Source organism: Thunnus albacares, chromosome 5, assembly GCF_914725855.1.
Source record: "Thunnus albacares chromosome 5, fThuAlb1.1, whole genome shotgun sequence".
Classification (NCBI taxonomy): domain Eukaryota; kingdom Metazoa; phylum Chordata; class Actinopteri; order Scombriformes; family Scombridae; genus Thunnus; species Thunnus albacares.
Window position 1 is genome coordinate 16,887,519 of NC_058110.1, and position 18,288 is coordinate 16,905,806.

At 40.9% G+C, this 18,288-nt stretch overlaps 1 protein-coding gene across 4 annotated transcripts; it reads left to right on the forward strand.

Moving 5' to 3' along the window:
- Nucleotides 1-792: 792 nt before the first annotated feature.
- atf7a (activating transcription factor 7a) lies at nucleotides 793-18,047 on the forward strand. Of its 4 annotated transcripts, none has more exons than XM_044351571.1 (12): nucleotides 793-874; nucleotides 6,209-6,280; nucleotides 9,468-9,564; nucleotides 9,812-9,933; nucleotides 10,364-10,528; nucleotides 10,775-10,923; nucleotides 11,407-11,500; nucleotides 11,607-11,726; nucleotides 13,444-13,590; nucleotides 13,880-14,068; nucleotides 14,585-14,690; nucleotides 14,845-18,047. In XM_044351571.1, the coding sequence occupies exons 1-12, from the start codon at nucleotides 800-802 to the stop codon at nucleotides 15,075-15,077; spliced, it is 1,569 nt and encodes a 522-aa protein (XP_044207506.1). In that variant the 5' UTR covers nucleotides 793-799; the 3' UTR covers nucleotides 15,078-18,047. The 4 variants fall into 4 exon arrangements, with proteins under 4 accessions (XP_044207506.1, XP_044207507.1, XP_044207509.1 ...); XM_044351572.1 differs by having other exon boundaries at nucleotides 9,812-9,924; XM_044351574.1 differs by lacking the exons at nucleotides 793-874; nucleotides 9,468-9,564.
- Nucleotides 18,048-18,288: the final 241 nt, after the last annotated feature.

Here is an 18,288-nt window from a genome sequence, read left to right on the forward strand (position 1 = left end):
TGTATGTTTTTATGTAAAATGTTAATCTGAAAAGTAAAAAGTAACTGTCAAATAAATGTGTATGATAAAAAGTACAATAGTTCTACTGAAATGTGATGGAGTAGGAGTCAAAAAGTACAAAAAGCCATTCTACTTGAAGGCCATTACCGCTATTCCATAATTGAATAAAGCATATAATTTGGTATTTTGTATTTTTATGGTATGTGTTATGTCCATTGGAGTCACTTTAGTTTTGCCGTCATACACTCATGTACTTTTATGTGTGTATGGATCCCTTGTTTTTTAGTACTGAAGTTCTTGTATTGCCCACATGTTGTAGATAATATGGTCCAAAAATAGGAATATATAGTGTGTGTGTATATATATATATATATAATTTGTATGTAAGTATGACTGAGCCAGTGGTTTGTAAATTTAAAGAAAATTGTCAAAACCAACCGTTTTTATCATTCTGTATCACTTAAATTCTTACTAAGAATGACTAAAAAGCTGTTTACATAATAATTGCTTCCTCCATAGTGATTAGATATAACGTTAGATATGGTTAAAAACTTCTGAACTGAATGAGAAAGGAGTCTTTTTGACAGGTCTACCACACTTCAAATGACCTTTTTTTCATCCAGTTTCTAGGCTGAGAGGGGAAATATTTTCTTGTATGTGCCTGTATGTCCAAAAAATATGAATCACCACAGGAAACTTGTTAAAAATGGGTCCCAAAACCAGCCAAGCATTTGCCCTCAACGTCCGGGTACATATTTAAACCAACGTCTGGCTACGAGAGTTGACGTGAACTCTCGCGATGACTCGACGTCGAGGGGAGTGTCAAATTCCAAGAGAGAGGAGAGGAGAGGGAGCCAGAGAGAGGGGCGCAAGGGTAAGTTTGTAAACACTTTATTACCCTTTAAAGTCACCATAGATATGTCCTCTACATTAAACTACGACAAAGTAGCGTCCAGCGCGACAGTTTTCATTGTTTGTTACGATTAAAACTGCACGTCTGTGTAATTGTCAAACTGTTGTGGCAGTTACAACGTTTCATTCGGATTCACTGTCTCGCTTTGAACTCAAGTGTAAGTCTGCTAACCAGTCAACTGCTAGCTCCTCTCTTGCTTTTGTGAATTTTTGACTGTATGTAATGCCTTTAAAATATACCAGTTCAACTTCAACTCGGACTTCATTAAATTAACGTTAATGTTTGTTTGTTGTCATCGCGGAAACTGGTTGTAGCGCTGTTATTACTCATTTTGAATGTGCGTTCGGCCTGTTGTTAACGCTAGCCACACAGAGCTAGCCATTAGTTTTATCGTGGACACAAACGTTAATTTCGGGGTTTTAACCAATAAGATTCTGTTCTCCGATGTTATTGACAGCGTCCAAAGCTTCGCATGCGTTAGATGTTGTTGACTGACGTGCTTATAGCCAATTGCTGAAAAGAATAGGCGGTCTTGTTACGGGAAAAGGCAGGGCTTTAAGTGCGCCCGTACGTAGCCAGAAGGTAATGGAGGCTAAAAAAGACAAACTTTTCAAGCCAGTCAGCGTTGTCTGGAAGAGGGAACTAAAATGTGCAGGACTGTGGGATTTCAGGTTTATTATTAACCTCTCCTTCATGCCCGAAACTCCACAAAAAAATAACCGCCCGTCTGTTTTTTTGGCGGTAGACTTTGCTATGAAGTACTTTGTTGATCCCCGTGGGGAAATTGATCCTCCGCATTTGACCCATCCTGTACACACACACACACACACACACACACACACACACACAAGGAGATGGACTATGGTGTCTATCTGGGTTTGCAAGAAGAGCCTAAAAAGAACTCAAATCTCAAGTAATAATGATATCCATAGTATTGCAATCTGAGCTGTTAAACGCCCCAGGATCCACATCCCCATGCATGTCAACACCTTCATTGGGAATGTAGGTCATGTTTTTGGCAGAGTTGTACCAACTTCCATCACATAGAGAAGTGTTAACACCAGAAAATACTGCAGCCCGTTTTTGTACAATCAAACATCTCGACCCTCTCTCAGTAGTGACATATGTTTTGAAATTATGTGCACCATAAACGTTCTTTGATACAACTTAAACATCATCACATTAACACATCTGGTGTTTAAATCTAATATTTCAAAATTATATGTTGAGCATGCATGCTTTTATGGATACAATTTTGCCTGAGGCTGAGATGTCAGTGATACAAAATGCTCTATTTATGCTTAATGCTATAGGGCATAAATTATTTACCAACTTTGTTTCAGCACCAGAGGCTGGGCAGGCTCTAATTTTGATGAGAGAAAAAAACATCAAGTGACATGATCTTTTTATTTTGACTTTGTAGTTACTGAACTAAAACCTTACGGCCAGTGCTGATAAAAGTTCCTGAATCAAATCGTCACAGTGTTTCTGATTTAATTTTAGATAAATGCCCGGGGTCCATCCTGCATTGTCCTGCACTGTGTGCTAGCTCGGCATGGATTTAGCTTTTAGACCTTGTTAGTTATGCAGACATGGATATAGGATTTCATTTGTTCCATTTACCAAATCTCGGGTTCACTTTGCTTACATAAATACATATTGGCTGTTGCACACACCCAGTTACAGCCTGGATCTCCTGTCTCTAAAGCGCATAACTCACATTTACAAGACCTCACCTGTGATCTAGTAAATACCCATGACCCCTCACTTAACCAATCGCTGACTTTTTCTTTATTTCTTTTTCTTTCTTTCTTTCACTATTTCCTCATTACCTCCCCCTCCTTTACTTTTTTTCTTTTTGTGGGGTCTCCCCTACCCTCTGGCAATTCAAGCCTCGGATTCCAGCGTCATGGCTGCAGCGTGAGCTATTAATACAGTTTGTTTAGTCAGTTTCCTAGCAAGCTGCATCAAACACTGGATGGCTGTGGCTGATTATAGCTGGGACTCGTTCCCCTACACCTGCTGAGTCGGAGAAATCCAAGTTAACGGTGGGACTTTGGCAGCAGCTCAATGAGAGGGACAGGATTTAGGGAACTTTGAGTGCTTCCAACATGTCACCTTGGATGAAAGGAGGCAAAAATAGGTGGACTTTGTATCCAAACCTGTGATGAATATTAGCGATGTGTCTCAGGACTAATGTAACTAGCAGATTGATTTATTGTCTCACACAGAGTTGAGGCTGCATGAAGCAGAGCGTTTTACAGGACGCCGTAAAACTCACACTGTCGATTCATTAATTATGCTCAGGGTTTATTCTCAATGAGACACATATGACAAAGTAATAAACATTCTGTACAGGCATGTGAATCTAGCAGAGGATTTCAGATAGGACTGCAGTTTTAGAAGATACCCTTCCAGATAGATTGTCTTACCACAAAGCCACGCAATAGATGCCAAAGAAAGGACCACAGAACGTGGTTAAGATATTGGTTGGTGCAGCTATGAAAACAAATGGTATTTTTCCACCCCTGTCATCTGGAATTTATGGTGGACTTCCCACAAAATCAAATCCCCACATTTCATGTCGGTGCCAGCCAGCCAAGTTAATGTCTAGCATGTCTTTAGTAAGATGTAAACTCTTGAAATCTGTTCCCCACTCCTCACGCCAGATGTGTCCATTTCCCCACACAGTCCACACCCTCGGTATAACGAGCTAGTCGGAGTATCTCGTTTGCAGACACATCTCTGCACAAATAGACTCACTGGATTGGAAGCACTTTGTGAGGGCCCTGGCACTGACCTGTTGCTTTTCTCCAGAGCACGGGAGGTCTGCTAGAAATCAGACTGCTCTGCTTCATCGGTCCTTTTGATCTGTGCAGACAGGGACGACGCTTTTGCTTGCAAACAGGACGCAGGCCCCTTTCCTCATAAAGACATGGAGCTGAGAGACACAACGGTTAGGCCTGTTGCAGGCCCAGCGTCATGGGAGAGCGTCATATTCCAGCGCAAGGCTTCAGTAATCATGTGTTGGCTCAGAGGCAGCTGTCCTCGGCAGAGGGAGAGATGGAGGGAGGAAGGAGGAAAATATACTGACTTCACATTGGGAAAGCTTTCAGACATTTATGCCTCGCCAACATAATGAATAATCTGTCCCACTCAATAATGTTAGGCTACATGCTCCAGCCATGTAGTAGGTACAATAGAGGTTAATGTGGTCAGTAACACAGTAATATTACAATACTAAATATTTTTAACTAATGTTACCTTCCAGTTTGTGGGAAAGCCGTAGATATTATGTTGGATTAATCCATCAGCCGCTTTTTGAAATGAACATGATAAAACAAGCATTACAAACAAGTCAAAACAACACAGAAGTAAAGAAGGTTGTCATGTCAAATTATCGTAGCCAAAGTAAAATTTTAGGAAGTGGATTGCTAAGACATCAAAGGCAAACATTTTGAAAGGCTACTACTAAACCATTAAGGCCAGACTCCATCCCTCCTCATGTATTTTAGCTGAACCTTATTGAGTGTTGCGGTTGTAGTTGCTTTTGTTTATTGAACGGTACATACTTGTATACATAGCAAGGGCCTTTGATGCATGTTAGTAGTTTCTGTACTGTACTGTCAGTGGGACAGCATTGTGTAATTGCTGCCAAACGTCACTTAGCGCCAGCCGAGAGTGCTAAAACATTTATGTCCCCCGTCTCTCGTCCATCGGCATCGCCACCCCTCCAAATCCCTAATTTAAATTTAATGACCAAGTTATTTTTTTCTAAACTTCCCAGTTTGTCTTAACGTGGAGTGTTGCCCAGCTGTGCAGAGCAGTGCAGGGTGGGGTGTTTGGTGGAGTTGGGGATAGGGTTGGGGTGGGAGGGCAGCCGTCCTCTGTGGAGACAGCTGACAGAATCAGTAAGCCTCCCACAGCTTTAGCTTATGTCACTGTAGCTTCAGGCACAACAGGAGGAGAAACCAAACAGAAGCATGTGCATGTTTAACTCTTGACAATAGCATGTACTCAGGAAGAGAGGGATCTCGTATTTAGTTTATAGTTCGGAGGAAAGCCTTGGAAGCATTTCCAGTGCATACAAATGCCCAACAATGTCCCTCTATTTTTACAGTAACACCAAATATTTATGCTATGTTAATAGCACTTTAATAAGATTCCTTTTATGTTATTACAGCATAGAGCTGGACGATAAACTCAGTTTTTTTGATTCCTGAAATTATGAATATTCTGCTGACCTAAATTTAGTTGCAGATGCAGTTTTTTAGTGAAGAGATTGTGTGAAGTCCATAACTTTAACTGAGAATGGATACAACAACAACCAACCAGTTAGCCCAAATTCCACTGAAAATCTCTACTATCTGAAATTGGTGATACTGTAATTACTGGGGTCAAGTATATCAGAAGTGTGACAACATGAAAAAAGGAATCGAATTATATACTGATGTATTACTCCATTATAAAAATAATATTTTTGGGTAACTGTGACAATTTATTGTGGCATTGATTTTAGATCTTATTGTCCAGCTCTAACATATCAGCAGCATTTTCATGTAATTCTCCTCAGCAAGCAGCCAGCAAACACTTACAGATACTTACTGCCATTAAAATGTCATGATATATGAAACTAAAAGTATCACAACATTGTTGGTATTCAGGTATTGAGCAAAAAACTAGTATTTCAGTATTTCCCACTTCCAATCAGCGGTGTCTATTGGATTTCTCCACCAGTCACGTGTGTCTTCACACTGAAAAAGCAAGCAAGTTAGTTGGAATTAACTAGCACTAAAAGTGTGCTGTGGAGTCACTCAGAGCGTTGATGGAGATTACAAAAACAGAGATTGCGCACAGTGAAACAGTTGGAACAGAACGGGGGAGCGACTGAATGTGGGGTACATGAAGGGAAAAGGTTGGGAGGTGCTGGAGAGGTGAGGAGAGGGAGTGGTAAAGACAGAAGGAGGGATTGGAAGTGAGGGAAAATCAGACAGAAGGAGAGAGAGAGAGGGAGATATCTTTGTGTAAACGGTAGCTGTTGTCCTCTCTGGAAACGGCTCCTCATTGGCCAACCAGGAGCCCCCCTGTGTGAAGGAAGTATCACCAGGGAAACTTCGTCTCGCTGCCTCTGTGCGTGTTTTCCTCCTTGCCAGGGTTATTTTTAAATAGCATTCAGCTTCCTGCTCAGACTAGAGACTACAAGCCACAGCATCCCTGTTGTGTTGTTTTCAGGATTCGCCAGCTGACAAATCCAGAAAAACTGCAGCAATGTTCTCCTCTTCTCCTCTCCCACAGTTACATTGCATGCTTTTTGCAAAAATGGGGGACGACCGACCTTTTGTGTGCAATGCTCCTGGCTGTGGACAGGTAAGTCCCCTCCTTCCTTGTCCTGGGTTTCAAGTGTGTGCATGTGTGTGGTGTGGAGTAGTTTTACCCTTGTGTAAGTAGTGTACAACAGTCAACTGTAACTACTTATGAATGAATGTGTTTCCTTCTAAAAGAAAATGGAGTATAGCTTCATATATACAATGAGCAAACTTGTTAATCCTTAAAAAGACTTGGGGCTGACAGCACACGTCTTCTCATTGCCAGCATAAGCGAACTTGCTGTGATTTATGCAGCTCTCTCAATGATCATCACACTAACAGCATTTTCGCTAACATGCTGTCTCCTGAGACAATGCTGTCTCCTTTAGCAATGACTCACTGGAAGCTCCAGTGAGTAATCAGAGCACAGTTATTGTTTCAACCTGTCACTGTTGACTTCTAGCGCCTGCAGACACAGGTTTGAGCCACAGCAGTGACTCAGCTGAGTGCCAATAGTGTGCTCACATGCCAGTAACGTGGTGCATTGTCGGGGCTTGGCCTGATATCACAGCAAATTATGAGAAGTGCGTTCTTGAACTCACGATTATTCAACACAGGAAACATCATGTACGAGGCTGCTTTCAGTTGGGTGTGATATCCCAGAGCTAGTGTTGGATTATGTCTCCTGGGGTCTGGAGGGAGAACATGTTTATGTGGTTAAGGAACATTTGTGATTCATAAGCCCACTTCCATCCTCTGATCAGGAGTGATCTGTTGTACACGGGGGTTTGCGGTTTGAACAGCAGGCATGAAAAGCAGCTAAACGTGTGTGTGTCAGATAAATAAATGATGATTGGTTGTTTTTTTGTTTTCTTCTCAGAACATTATGGACACCAGGGGACCCCTTTCCCTGATAGAAAACAAAAAACATTTAACCTTCCCATTTGACATGTTTCTGTGATATATGTACTCTGCATATTTCATTTGTACACATCATTATTAATTTAGTTGACAGCTAAAGCAACAAAATCACATGAAAGCTTCTTAAGGCAAAGTTGACGGTTGATGACAGCGTTGGGTCTACAGCTGTGGCACTCTGACCAGCTTTGTTTGATTGTTAAACTGTTGTATAAACAGGTCTGAGATCATAGTGGGGTGTGATGGGGCTAGTTGTTTGGATGTAGGTTTGTGATATAACAACACAATCTGAGTTATCTGCACATTATTAAGATTGGCTAAAACCTTACTTTGAGGAATATGGACATGTTTTTCTTGTTTAATTTGACAAAAGAATCCCAGACGTCCTAAATGTTAAGGCAAGCGTTCATTATTATTATTTTTTACACTTGGTAACAGCAAAACAAGCTTAAAACACAACATTGACATTAGCAATGTTAGCAAACACTCACCTGTTTACACAGCCAGCAGACACGAAGCAACATTAGCATTAATTTGGATTTGTGCTGAGCAGGTAGTGAACTTGTTGGTTTAGCAGAGATTTTTTTTTTTGCTGAAAACAGCTACCTGCAGCTGGAGATTGGGATCAGGTTGATGAGAGAGGTGAGACAGTAGAGTTGTGGGGCCATAAAATCCAAAACAATGAGTTGAAAGATGCTAAAACACTCCACGGAGCTGTGGGGAACTGCAGAGTTAAGAGATAATTCACTGAAGGTTTGTCACTACGAGCGAGCCCTTTCACATTACACACAGTCATTTGATCCATTGGAAATGTAAAAATATCAGCCGGTGCAGCTTTAAATGTTGCGTAAACACAAGCAGCTGAACGAGGAATTTCCTTAGATTAAATACAGTCTGAAATTTTAAATATTTTTATTTGAACCAGGAACTATCTGATCAAAGAATAAGCAAATTAAACTGCAGAAGTAACCGGGCATTTGATTTTCAAACTTTTGGCCCTCGATAGTTTGTGCTATGGACACATTTAAGTTTGTACCATAAAAGTATTGAGATTCAATTCCCAGTCTTACATATAAAGCCAGCTTGTAACATCATACAAATTGTTATGTTCTGCTGGCCAGAACATCCTTTATGTTAGTTTGCTTTATGTCCAAATGCCGTTTTACTGCTGCCCTTTACAAGCAACAGTTGTCTACCAGGAAAGTCTGAATCATGCCCATAATAGAACGAGGATGATTGACTCCTGGCTTTGCTCAGGGTTTTCCTTTTACCGAGTTAACAACAACAACAGCAGCAGCACCCCATTATACGATGCCTAGTATTTACTGTGTGGGGAGGGGTAATCCTAGCTGCTAGTATCTCATACAGGGAGATTAGTGGGAGATAGTTTCCTCCGCAAGACCCAGCCGCCTTGTTCAGAGGAAAGAGACAAATGAGACATGTAGTTGTATTGGTGATGTTGCCTGGTACGGCTAAAAATAAGCTCCCTGACACTTGACTGTGTTTCCACTTCACTCTCTCACGACTGAACTCGCAACTGCAACGCGGCACCCTAAAATAGGCTCCAGCGAATGGTGAATAGGCTGGTGCCACAGCCAAGATTATTCCTCCTACGTCTCTGACTGATTCACCTCGCCACTTCTCCAAAGACGAAGTGCTGTGTGTCGGAGGATGGCTGTTGGTACTGTCTTCTAAAGGTCTGATTTGCCAGACCTCCCGTAGCTTCTATTGTGGATATGTGATAGGAAGTAAAAGAACGTAGGCTTTTTACTGAGACACAGTTTCCAACATCCACATGTTTTAAATGGCAACTTGTTCTCTCCTGTAAAAACACCTTACAGTTGCATCTGTTTTATCAACTTATTTGCTTTCTGTATTTTTCCATGCCAGTAGTTTTTACACTTCTTCAATTTATTTAGGCTACATTTATAATTTCTCATTTCTCATTCCCTTTATATTTGTGCTGTAAAAATCACTTCAGGTCTCATCCATAGTAGCTTCATAATCTCTACATAATTCTAGTTGTGTAAAGACATATGAGCTCTTGCCCTGCAGCTGTAATAGGCCCATACAGGGCTTTTAAGACACGAGGAATCGTACACCACAGATACAGTTTTCTTGTGGTTTGTCACATAATGGTACAGCAAAGGCTGCATGTGTTGAGCCATATCTCCAAAAGATTATCAGTCTCTGATTATTGCAACATGATATCTGGGTTAAGGTACTACAAGCTATTTCTTCAGGTCACCAGGACAAGTAGACAATTTACCTCTAGGCAAATTCATATATAATGTACTTATCTTTCCTCTTTTCTTGTTCACTTGTTCCAGAGGTTTACAAATGAGGACCACTTGGCCGTACACAAACACAAGCATGAGATGACACTGAAATTTGGACCAGCCAGGACTGATTCTGTCATTATTGCAGGTACCGTTTGTCTAAGAGGCAAATGTTCAGCTTTACTTTACCTCTTTTATTAAATATCCTCTCCCAGTGTTATGATGGAGACTGTTTAGCATACCTCAGCGTCAGAACGCTCCCACACTATTAGTACTCATGAAAAGCAGCTCCAAACACACATTTATGACATGGGTTTCTATATTCAATGCTAAGTGTGAACAGAGCGTGAAAGCGTTACTTTGAATAGTTATCTGTGTTCGTTCCCTTTTGCCAGACCAGACACCTACTCCCACCCGCTTCCTAAAGAACTGCGAGGAGGTTGGTCTGTTCAACGAGCTGGCCAGCTCCTTCGAACAAGACGATGATGACAAGAGAGCAAAGAACTCTGTAAGACAGGTTCGGGGTTGTTGATTTTGTCAGTGTTTTTATCTGTGGGTTTGTGTATCTGCATGAACTACTATGTACAGAAACCAAGGGAATTTTTTGCAGCCTCCCATGAAGTAAAAATTACCTTTTTTACTTCCTTCTTTCTTGCCTTAAGTGTTGATGTAGTCAGAAATTACTCCTTGCAGAAACTCCTGCTTTGTGCATGCCGTCTGTCATTAGAGAAACTATTGCAACAGTTTAAGATGGTTTTATTGAAATGGTTTAGTGTGTTTTATTGTGCTAGAAATAGAGTTTCATGATAAATACTTGCATGATAAATACTCACTTCCTTTTTTTTTTGTACTGCAGTCAATGACAATGTTATCTTTGATACCTTAAGTAGTATGACTGTGAAACTTACTCTCTTTTATCTCTCTCTCACTGCTTCTGTCCTTTTCAGCTCCCTGCTCCCAACTCTGTGGCTTTAGACATGAGCCTGCAGACGCCATCAGATGTGAAGGTGAAAAAGGAGGCACCTGTGGAGGTGGACTCCTCACCACCAGACAGCCCTGACTCCTTCTCTGATCAGTCAGACAGCTACATAGAGCCTCTGGTGAAAGCAAAGGTAGGAGAGAAACGGGAGGAAGTGTGTGGGGGGGGTTTACATTAGTGAATAGAGAAAAGGGTGGGACCTTAAATGGTGTAGAAATGATATGGCTTACGATACGTGTCATCATGACTTTTACGGTATTACATAAAAGCATTTAGGGGAAGTAAATCATATCTTTTTTTGCCTCAAAGATGGTTTGTCTTCATTTTGAATCATTTTAATCTGTGTTTTACTTAACTTACCACACCGTTTATCTCCTAGGACACACCACCCAGGAGTTCGGCCCCCACGCCAACTATTGTGCGTCCAGGTTCCCTCCCACTACACTTGGGATTTGATGCCCTTCAGCCCACGATGCCGTCACCCACCTCTGTCATCACACAGGCACCGCCTTCCAATCGTACTCTGGGGTGAGTTAAGTTCAGGCAACATCCCTCTACTGACGTCTGCTGACCTTTTCAACTTGATTGACCTCTTACATTTCCCCTTGAGTAACTTTAAAGCTCTCAAGAGTTTGAAAAAACACATTTTTGTCACTCACAGTATATATTCTGTATCTGCTGGCTCTAAGTTTTTTGTGGCTGCACAAATTTAAATATGCTAGATGTTTTGTGCATCTTTTAAACATTTCACTGTCATTCAACTGACATATTTTCTATCTTTAAAAACCTTGTGTTCTTGATTTAAATTTGATATAGATTCCTCTCGGTTTAAGCAGTTTTTGTCTGCTCAGCTTGGATTAGTAATGATGGATGTAATAATGGACTTTGTGGGTTGAAGTGGATAATGTTTTCCTAGATGGTGATAGGTGCTTTGTTACGGAAACCCAGTCTAAAGTTGTCATTTATACAAACATGAATGAACCTCCTGTTCCTTTGTGTCTGCCTGTCTAGTTCGCCAACCAGCCACTACCCCATGATGGTGCTTCCCTCTGGCCAGGCGGTGCCTGTGCTCCCTGGTCCCGTACAGATGCCCTCTGTCATTAATGTAAGGCATACCAACAGTCTAAATATGTTGTATTTGACTTTTATAGCTGCAAAGTTGATTTAAGCTGTTAGTAAATGCATATTTGTGTATCTCATCTGTTCTCCAGCTGGCCCGACCCATGTGCATGGTACCCAACATTCCTGGGATCCCTGGTCCTCCTCTGGGAGGCAGCAGCAGCGGCTCTAACTCCCCTTCTGGCTACAGCATCCACTCAGAGGCCAAGATGGTCAGCACTAGATTAGCTCGCTATTTTTATCTCTTTATCTGTTCTTTTTGTTTCCATCTTCACCCTCCAGCCTTCTTCTGCACTGGCTTAGTTTGTTCATCATATGACTTTTTACTGCAGTTACTTGATGTTGTTTATTTAACCCTTTCAACACAACTACACAAACTTAACTGAATTTTTGATACTGCAACGCACAGAGCTCTACGTAAGGATTCTACCTTTCAACTGCATTTCCAATGAAACCGAGTACGTGTAGTAATTGTTTTTAGTAGTACAACATACACTAAGTGTCCACTTTAGTGCGTCAATTTAAACAAACAGCTTGCTAGTTGAGTAAGAAGTAGAAGATCATTGTCAGCAAAGGCTTGGAGTGTTTTGCTGGTTTGGGAATGTTTTCTGGGCACAGGCATAAACATGGCTCTCTAAGTACTAAAAGGTCATCATCAGAATGCTGTTGGCTACTTAAATGTGCTTTTTACCAGTTCTGTGCCTTTAGGGCCACAATCCCCCAAAGCAACATCATCTGAAAATCGTTCCAGGAACACGTAATTTTTTTAACATCATCTGCAAAGCCTCCAGAGCTCAACCCACTACATAAGGGTTAAGAGAGAACAGGATGTCAGGCACATTATTGCACTGCTGACAACAAGCTAGAACTGTGTGACACAGCATGAGCAAAGGTCTCTGCAACACCTTTTTAAATTGATACCTTAGAAGAATTTGTGTGGGATTAGATTTGTTTGATAATAATTGAACAAAATCTCCCAAGAATCAAACAAAATAAATTAAATTGAAAATTAAAAAAAAAAAGATCCACAAAGGCAAAACTTACTAAGAAACTATACAAGACATTTGATTATAATATCCTCCACTTTTCTTTCATTGATCGGAATTTCCCCTTTGCTGTCACTTGTTTCAGTTTCACTGCTGAATTTTTCAGTTTCATACCACTTGTTGCTCGTCCAGACCACTGACCTGTCACATAATTTGAAACAGAGAGACCTTCTAAAAGTTACCTGCCAATGGGGATGCAGCCCTGTAACACAAGAGCTTTGTGTCAGACCTGAAAAATTCAGCAGTGAAAGAAAAGTAGAGAATATTATAATCAAATGTCTTGAATAGTTTTATTGTCAATTCTGCCTTTGAGGTCATTTTTTGGTTTCAAATTATTTTTATTCACTTCCAATTCATGTTTTTGTTTGATTCTTGGTTCAATTATTATGAAACAAATCTAATCCAATAAATTTAAGCTTTTCCTGAGGCAAAGTGTAGTACAACCTGGTAATGATTTCAATTCATCGTGAAAACTTCAGAGACCAAGAAGCAAACATGTTGTCAAACACAGTTATTGCACGTAAAATATGTCTGTCTGCAGAAGAACACCACAGCACAAACATTTGTCACTAGAAATGAATCTACTTTCATCACATAACACATCTGCTGCATAAGTGTGATTAACAACTTACTTCAGGCCAAGTTATTTTTGCTGACACTGTAAATGAGTTGATGTCAACATAAGCCAACTTGTTAGTACAGTGTCTAGAAGTCTTCCTGTGATGTTTAAATGATAGGAAATACATAAAAAATGAAGTGCTGTTCCTATTGAGTCTACAGCTTCTTTAATGCTTAAACCACACTGGTTATACTGTTGGTTTGGCTGTGTATTCTAATCCCTGTGCTTGTTATTGATACTGATCATTTGATTATTCTCCTGTAGCGTCTGAAGGCTGCGCTGTCCCAGCAGAGCCCAGGACAGAGCATGGGTGTCATGGCCATGGGCAGCAGCCCCATGGTACCTCAGAAGGCAGAGCAGAGCCAGCTGCTTGTCCAACATCCAGATGCTCCATCACCTGCACAACCTCAGGTACGCTGTGTTGTTTATATGCAGAGACATGACAGTAACATGACTTTCAAGTCTGAGAAAAACTGAGAAATTGTAACTGAACTTAACTCTGTTTTTAAGGACATGTGTCCTGTTTTCGTTACAGAAAATTGGGGCTGTACATCTTGTAGTGAGATGACTAGGATGTGCTCTGACTAAAATAATGAAACTATGACTCAAACTTCCCTTTTCTTTCTCATCTTTCTTCCGCTCCCCTCCCTTGTCTGTCTGTCTGTTTCCTTTTTACCCTTTGCCCTGGCTCTCCCACTAGGTATCTCCAGCACAGCCTACAGGTGGGCGTCGGCGGCGAACAGCAGACGATGACCCAGATGAGCGAAGGCAGCGCTTCCTCGAGAGGAATCGGGCCGCGGCGTCACGCTGCAGACAGAAACGCAAACTTTGGGTCAACTCCCTAGAGAAGAAGGCTGAGGAGCTCAGCACCATGAACGTCTCACTGTCGGTGAGTGGGCTTGAAATTGGTGGGCAGGGATGAAATGTGGCCTGTGGTGGCTCAAGTTAGTGTGTGCATAGTCACATGGACTGCGCTCAGCTGACAAGCTTCCAACTAGTAGTGGAAGTTTGAGAGGTATATTCCGCGTGGGCAAAATCAGATTAAGGGATGTTTTACACTTTTACTAATGTGTGAGGTTACAAGACGTGTAACCTTGGAACCTATTACAACTTTTTTCACATCTTTATTGTGTTATTTGGTGGTTTCAGGTCATTTTTACGCTGTTTGCCCAGTTCTCCACTGCTGGAATTACTGTAGTTAAAACCAGACTGTTTACCCCTGTAGAGCATTTCTTAGCTGAAAAACATTAAAATTCCAGTGAGGGGAAAAAGTTTAGAAGGTCTCTCTGTTTCGAATTATGTGACCCAGCATTAGTTGTGATTTTTCTTTTGGGGTAAACTGCATGATATGAATTTTCTATGAATTGTTAAAAGTATTGATCGGCCTGATTTTCCCTCCCGTCAGAATGAAGTGTCTCTGCTGAGGAATGAGGTGGCTCATTTGAAGCAGCTGCTGCTGGCCCATAAGGACTGTCCCGTGACCACCCTACAGAAGAAGAATGCCTACTTAGGTGAGCCTTTCAGAATTATGCCATGTTACTCACTACATTTGAATTGCTAAACAACAAAGATAATGTCTGTTGTTTTTCAGCAAAGCATGGAGTATATTCATGGTTGCCAGTTTAAGTATAAATCTGTACTTGTGTCATCTTTTTTTCCACGTAGTTGCAGAAGAGAGCATGAAAGACACCTCCGAGCCTACAGGTTCCCCTGCCCCGGTGATCCAGCACAGCTCTTTGGCGCACAGCCCCTCCACAGGGCAAAACGGCCTGAGCTCAAGGGCAGCAGCTGAGGCCATGGCTATGTCTGTGCTGGCAGGAATGGGCCAGCAGCAGAGGGCTGAGAGTGGATCCTCTCACATTATCATGGCTGCACAGTCTCAATCTGCTGCCAGATGATGAGCGATGCCACCACGGCTCAGACTTGGCTCACACTCGTCACCCAGGGGTAAAGAAGAGCAGCGAATCCCCCCCCCTCCCACCCCCACCGCCCCTCCACCCTGTTCCACTTCCCCAATCTAGAAGTCCAGATTTGTTATCTTCTCCTTCCCTCTTCCCTATGCTCCTCTGCTCTCTCTGACCCCCCCGGTGGAGCCATCATGCTGTGGCCTGGAGCTCAGCAGCAGCCTTCTGGGAATGGACTGAGACTTTTGAGAGAGCTTCCTGTTCACTTTGCCATAGACTACAGGGGCTGGACTCCAACCTCCCCACCCTCGTTGCCCCCCCACCCCCACCCCCTCCACCCCGTGCCTCCCCACTCATCTCTCCTCACCCTCAGTCAAAATGACTCTTCACTGGACTGTAGGGCTGCGTCGCTCTGAGTGTACTGCCGTAACGAACTTCCCACGTGGACATGTAACACACACACACACACACACACGCACAGTTTCAAAGATACAGGTGTTGCATAAACATTCACGATCAAATCAGATACCAAACAACACACAGGGCTTTACACTGTTTTCAGCAGGGAATAGTGCCTTGTGCTCCTTCGACTTTTTAGCCATGCACACGCCCACACACGTCATCACAGCATACGTCCCTATACATACTTGGCTCCAAAGATGCAGTAGTTGTCTAGACTTCAGTGACTCAGATCTCAAATATTCACTCAAACCTTTTGTAAGCGGTTCCACCTTAAGGTGATCTCAACATGGACCCAAAACCCCTTACCTCATTTACACCCCTTTAAGATAAAATTTATAAACTGTGTGTGATTGGCTCTGTGTGTATGTATTTATGTACATCAGAACATAGCAGATTGCCTACTCCTGATCTGATACGTTAATAGCTAGATTGTTAGCATGTGACTTTTTTCTATTAGGGTGTTATGTCCTTGATACAGTATGTGCAGCTATATTTTTTTTTTAGTTAATTGGCACATCCTCCCAGATTAGTACACAGAACCAAAATATGTTAGATTGTCCAAGACAGTATAGCATCCTAAAATCTGTTTGTTTGAGCAATAATTTTTTCTGATCTGAAGGGAATTCAACTTCTCTGCTCCTTCTCATGTTTCCTCAAAAACACAGCAAAAGTTTTTTTTGCTGTTTATTGGTTTTCTAAGTGGATACCTTTTTCCATTTTGTATGAAACTATTCTAGTGACTGTGTTTCTCTGTGTGGGCTCTGGACTTACTGTAACTGTTAATTTCACACTTCTCAGGATGGTTGCACATCCTTGCTGCTCGTTGGAAGTGCGATGAATCCCTTATGCTCTTTACCAAACCTAAACTAAGCCATAATAACAACAACAACAACAATGACAACAACAAAAAAAAAAACAGATCTCTGAATGTCCAAAGTCCACCTGGTACTTGTCCTCGGGCAGGAAGTAAATAGCCTGACTGTTATCTTGTGGTTCAGAGGTCACAGTGACACAATCTACAGTATTATCACTGCTTATTACTTGCACTTACGTACAGTTTCACACACAATGTCTGATGATTATGCCTTAATATCACGTTGGTGCCTCCGACATCCCCACTTAAATATACACAGATTTGCTTGTGAAAAACAATATATCCTCTGAAAAATGTGTTTGCCTTGATTTGTTCATTTAATCAAAATGAAAAGTTAAACCAACAAGGAACAAAAGATTTAATAACTTGTCGACTAAAAGGCATTTTAAATTCATGGTTAATTTAACCATCAGTCTGTCTTCAGTGACATAAAATGAATGAATCCTTGTCTGTCATCTGGTGGAGAGACACAGCAAAGACATCTTCACTGATAAAAGCCTTGAGGGAGGAAAAAGTTCAGACTTCTTGTGACGGTTTCTAAAAGGCTCCAGTTCTTCAGAAATCCCGCCAAGATATTTTATCATTATATTATTTACATAAACACCTAAACAAGCAGTTTGCTTTTCTTGTTTTCCTTCATATATTTCTGTCCCTCTTTTGGCTGGTATGGTCATATATTTGCAAGATGTGATATTGTAAAAACAAGATATCTGTCCATTATCATAAGGGCATGTCTTTATGCACTAAAATATTGCAAGTTTATTGTTGCTTTGTATTTTTTGTTCATTTCAAGTTTTTGCGGTTCTCATGTCCTCTCGGCCTTTTTCGGAGATATTAAATCCTTTTTTAAAAAAAAAAAAACCATTATTTTTTTCTTATCTGTACTGTATACATGAATGGGAATTTGCTCAGCAACTTTAATACCTTTCACCTCTGACTGAACCTCTTGTCCTCAATGGCGACCCCGGCATTTTGTTGTACTTTGAAGCTGGCGCTATATTTGTCTGGCAGTCCCTTATAGACGATTGTTCATATGGAATGAAAATTCAAACTATATTTAGCTTTCATGTAATTCATGTCATTGGCACCTTTTCTGTCATTTGTTTTCTTTTGTTGTGTGCTATTTTCAGCACTATACAACTTTTGTCATAACGCTTCTGATTGTACTGATGAATATAGAAACTAATTTCTTTAACAAGTGGATTTATTTTTTGTTTGTTTTCTCTACAGAAAAAAAATGTGATCAGTCCTTTTACAAAAAAAGAGATTTTGTCCCCTTTGTCATATCTTCTAAGATGAATTTGGCCACGTCTTTCGACTTTCCCTGTCTAACTTATTTTTATAATTGGTCAAATAACAATCGTCATAACAGAGTTGGCATATTAATATTACTTAGAATTGTTGTGGTAAAAGCAATTTAATGAAAAATGCAACAATGTGAAAGTTGCACATAGTATATGAATGGTTTTTCACACTCCCATTGTTGGACTGATGATTTCAAAAATTGTCCTTGTATTGTACATATCTGTACTATATGAATATATTTACTTTTCCATGCATGTCCAAGTGGAATACTATGAACACTTACAGTGCTGCAGTTTTAATTAAAGAAACTACATCTTAATGAACTTTACCGTTTTTTGCGTGTTTTCAGCTTTGATACAAACAGATGTTTTCTCTTCATGGACTATGAAGTTCACATAAGTGGAGATTGGAGTTAAAAAAAGAGCTTGTTAAAATTGTGGTTTGATAAAACTTTCAATCAAGTTTCCTGAAATCAAATATGATTGAATGTGTGTAAAGATGTCTTATAATACTGTATATCCTCTGTGTTCATATACTGTATGTCCCCTCCTCACTGCAGCTCCA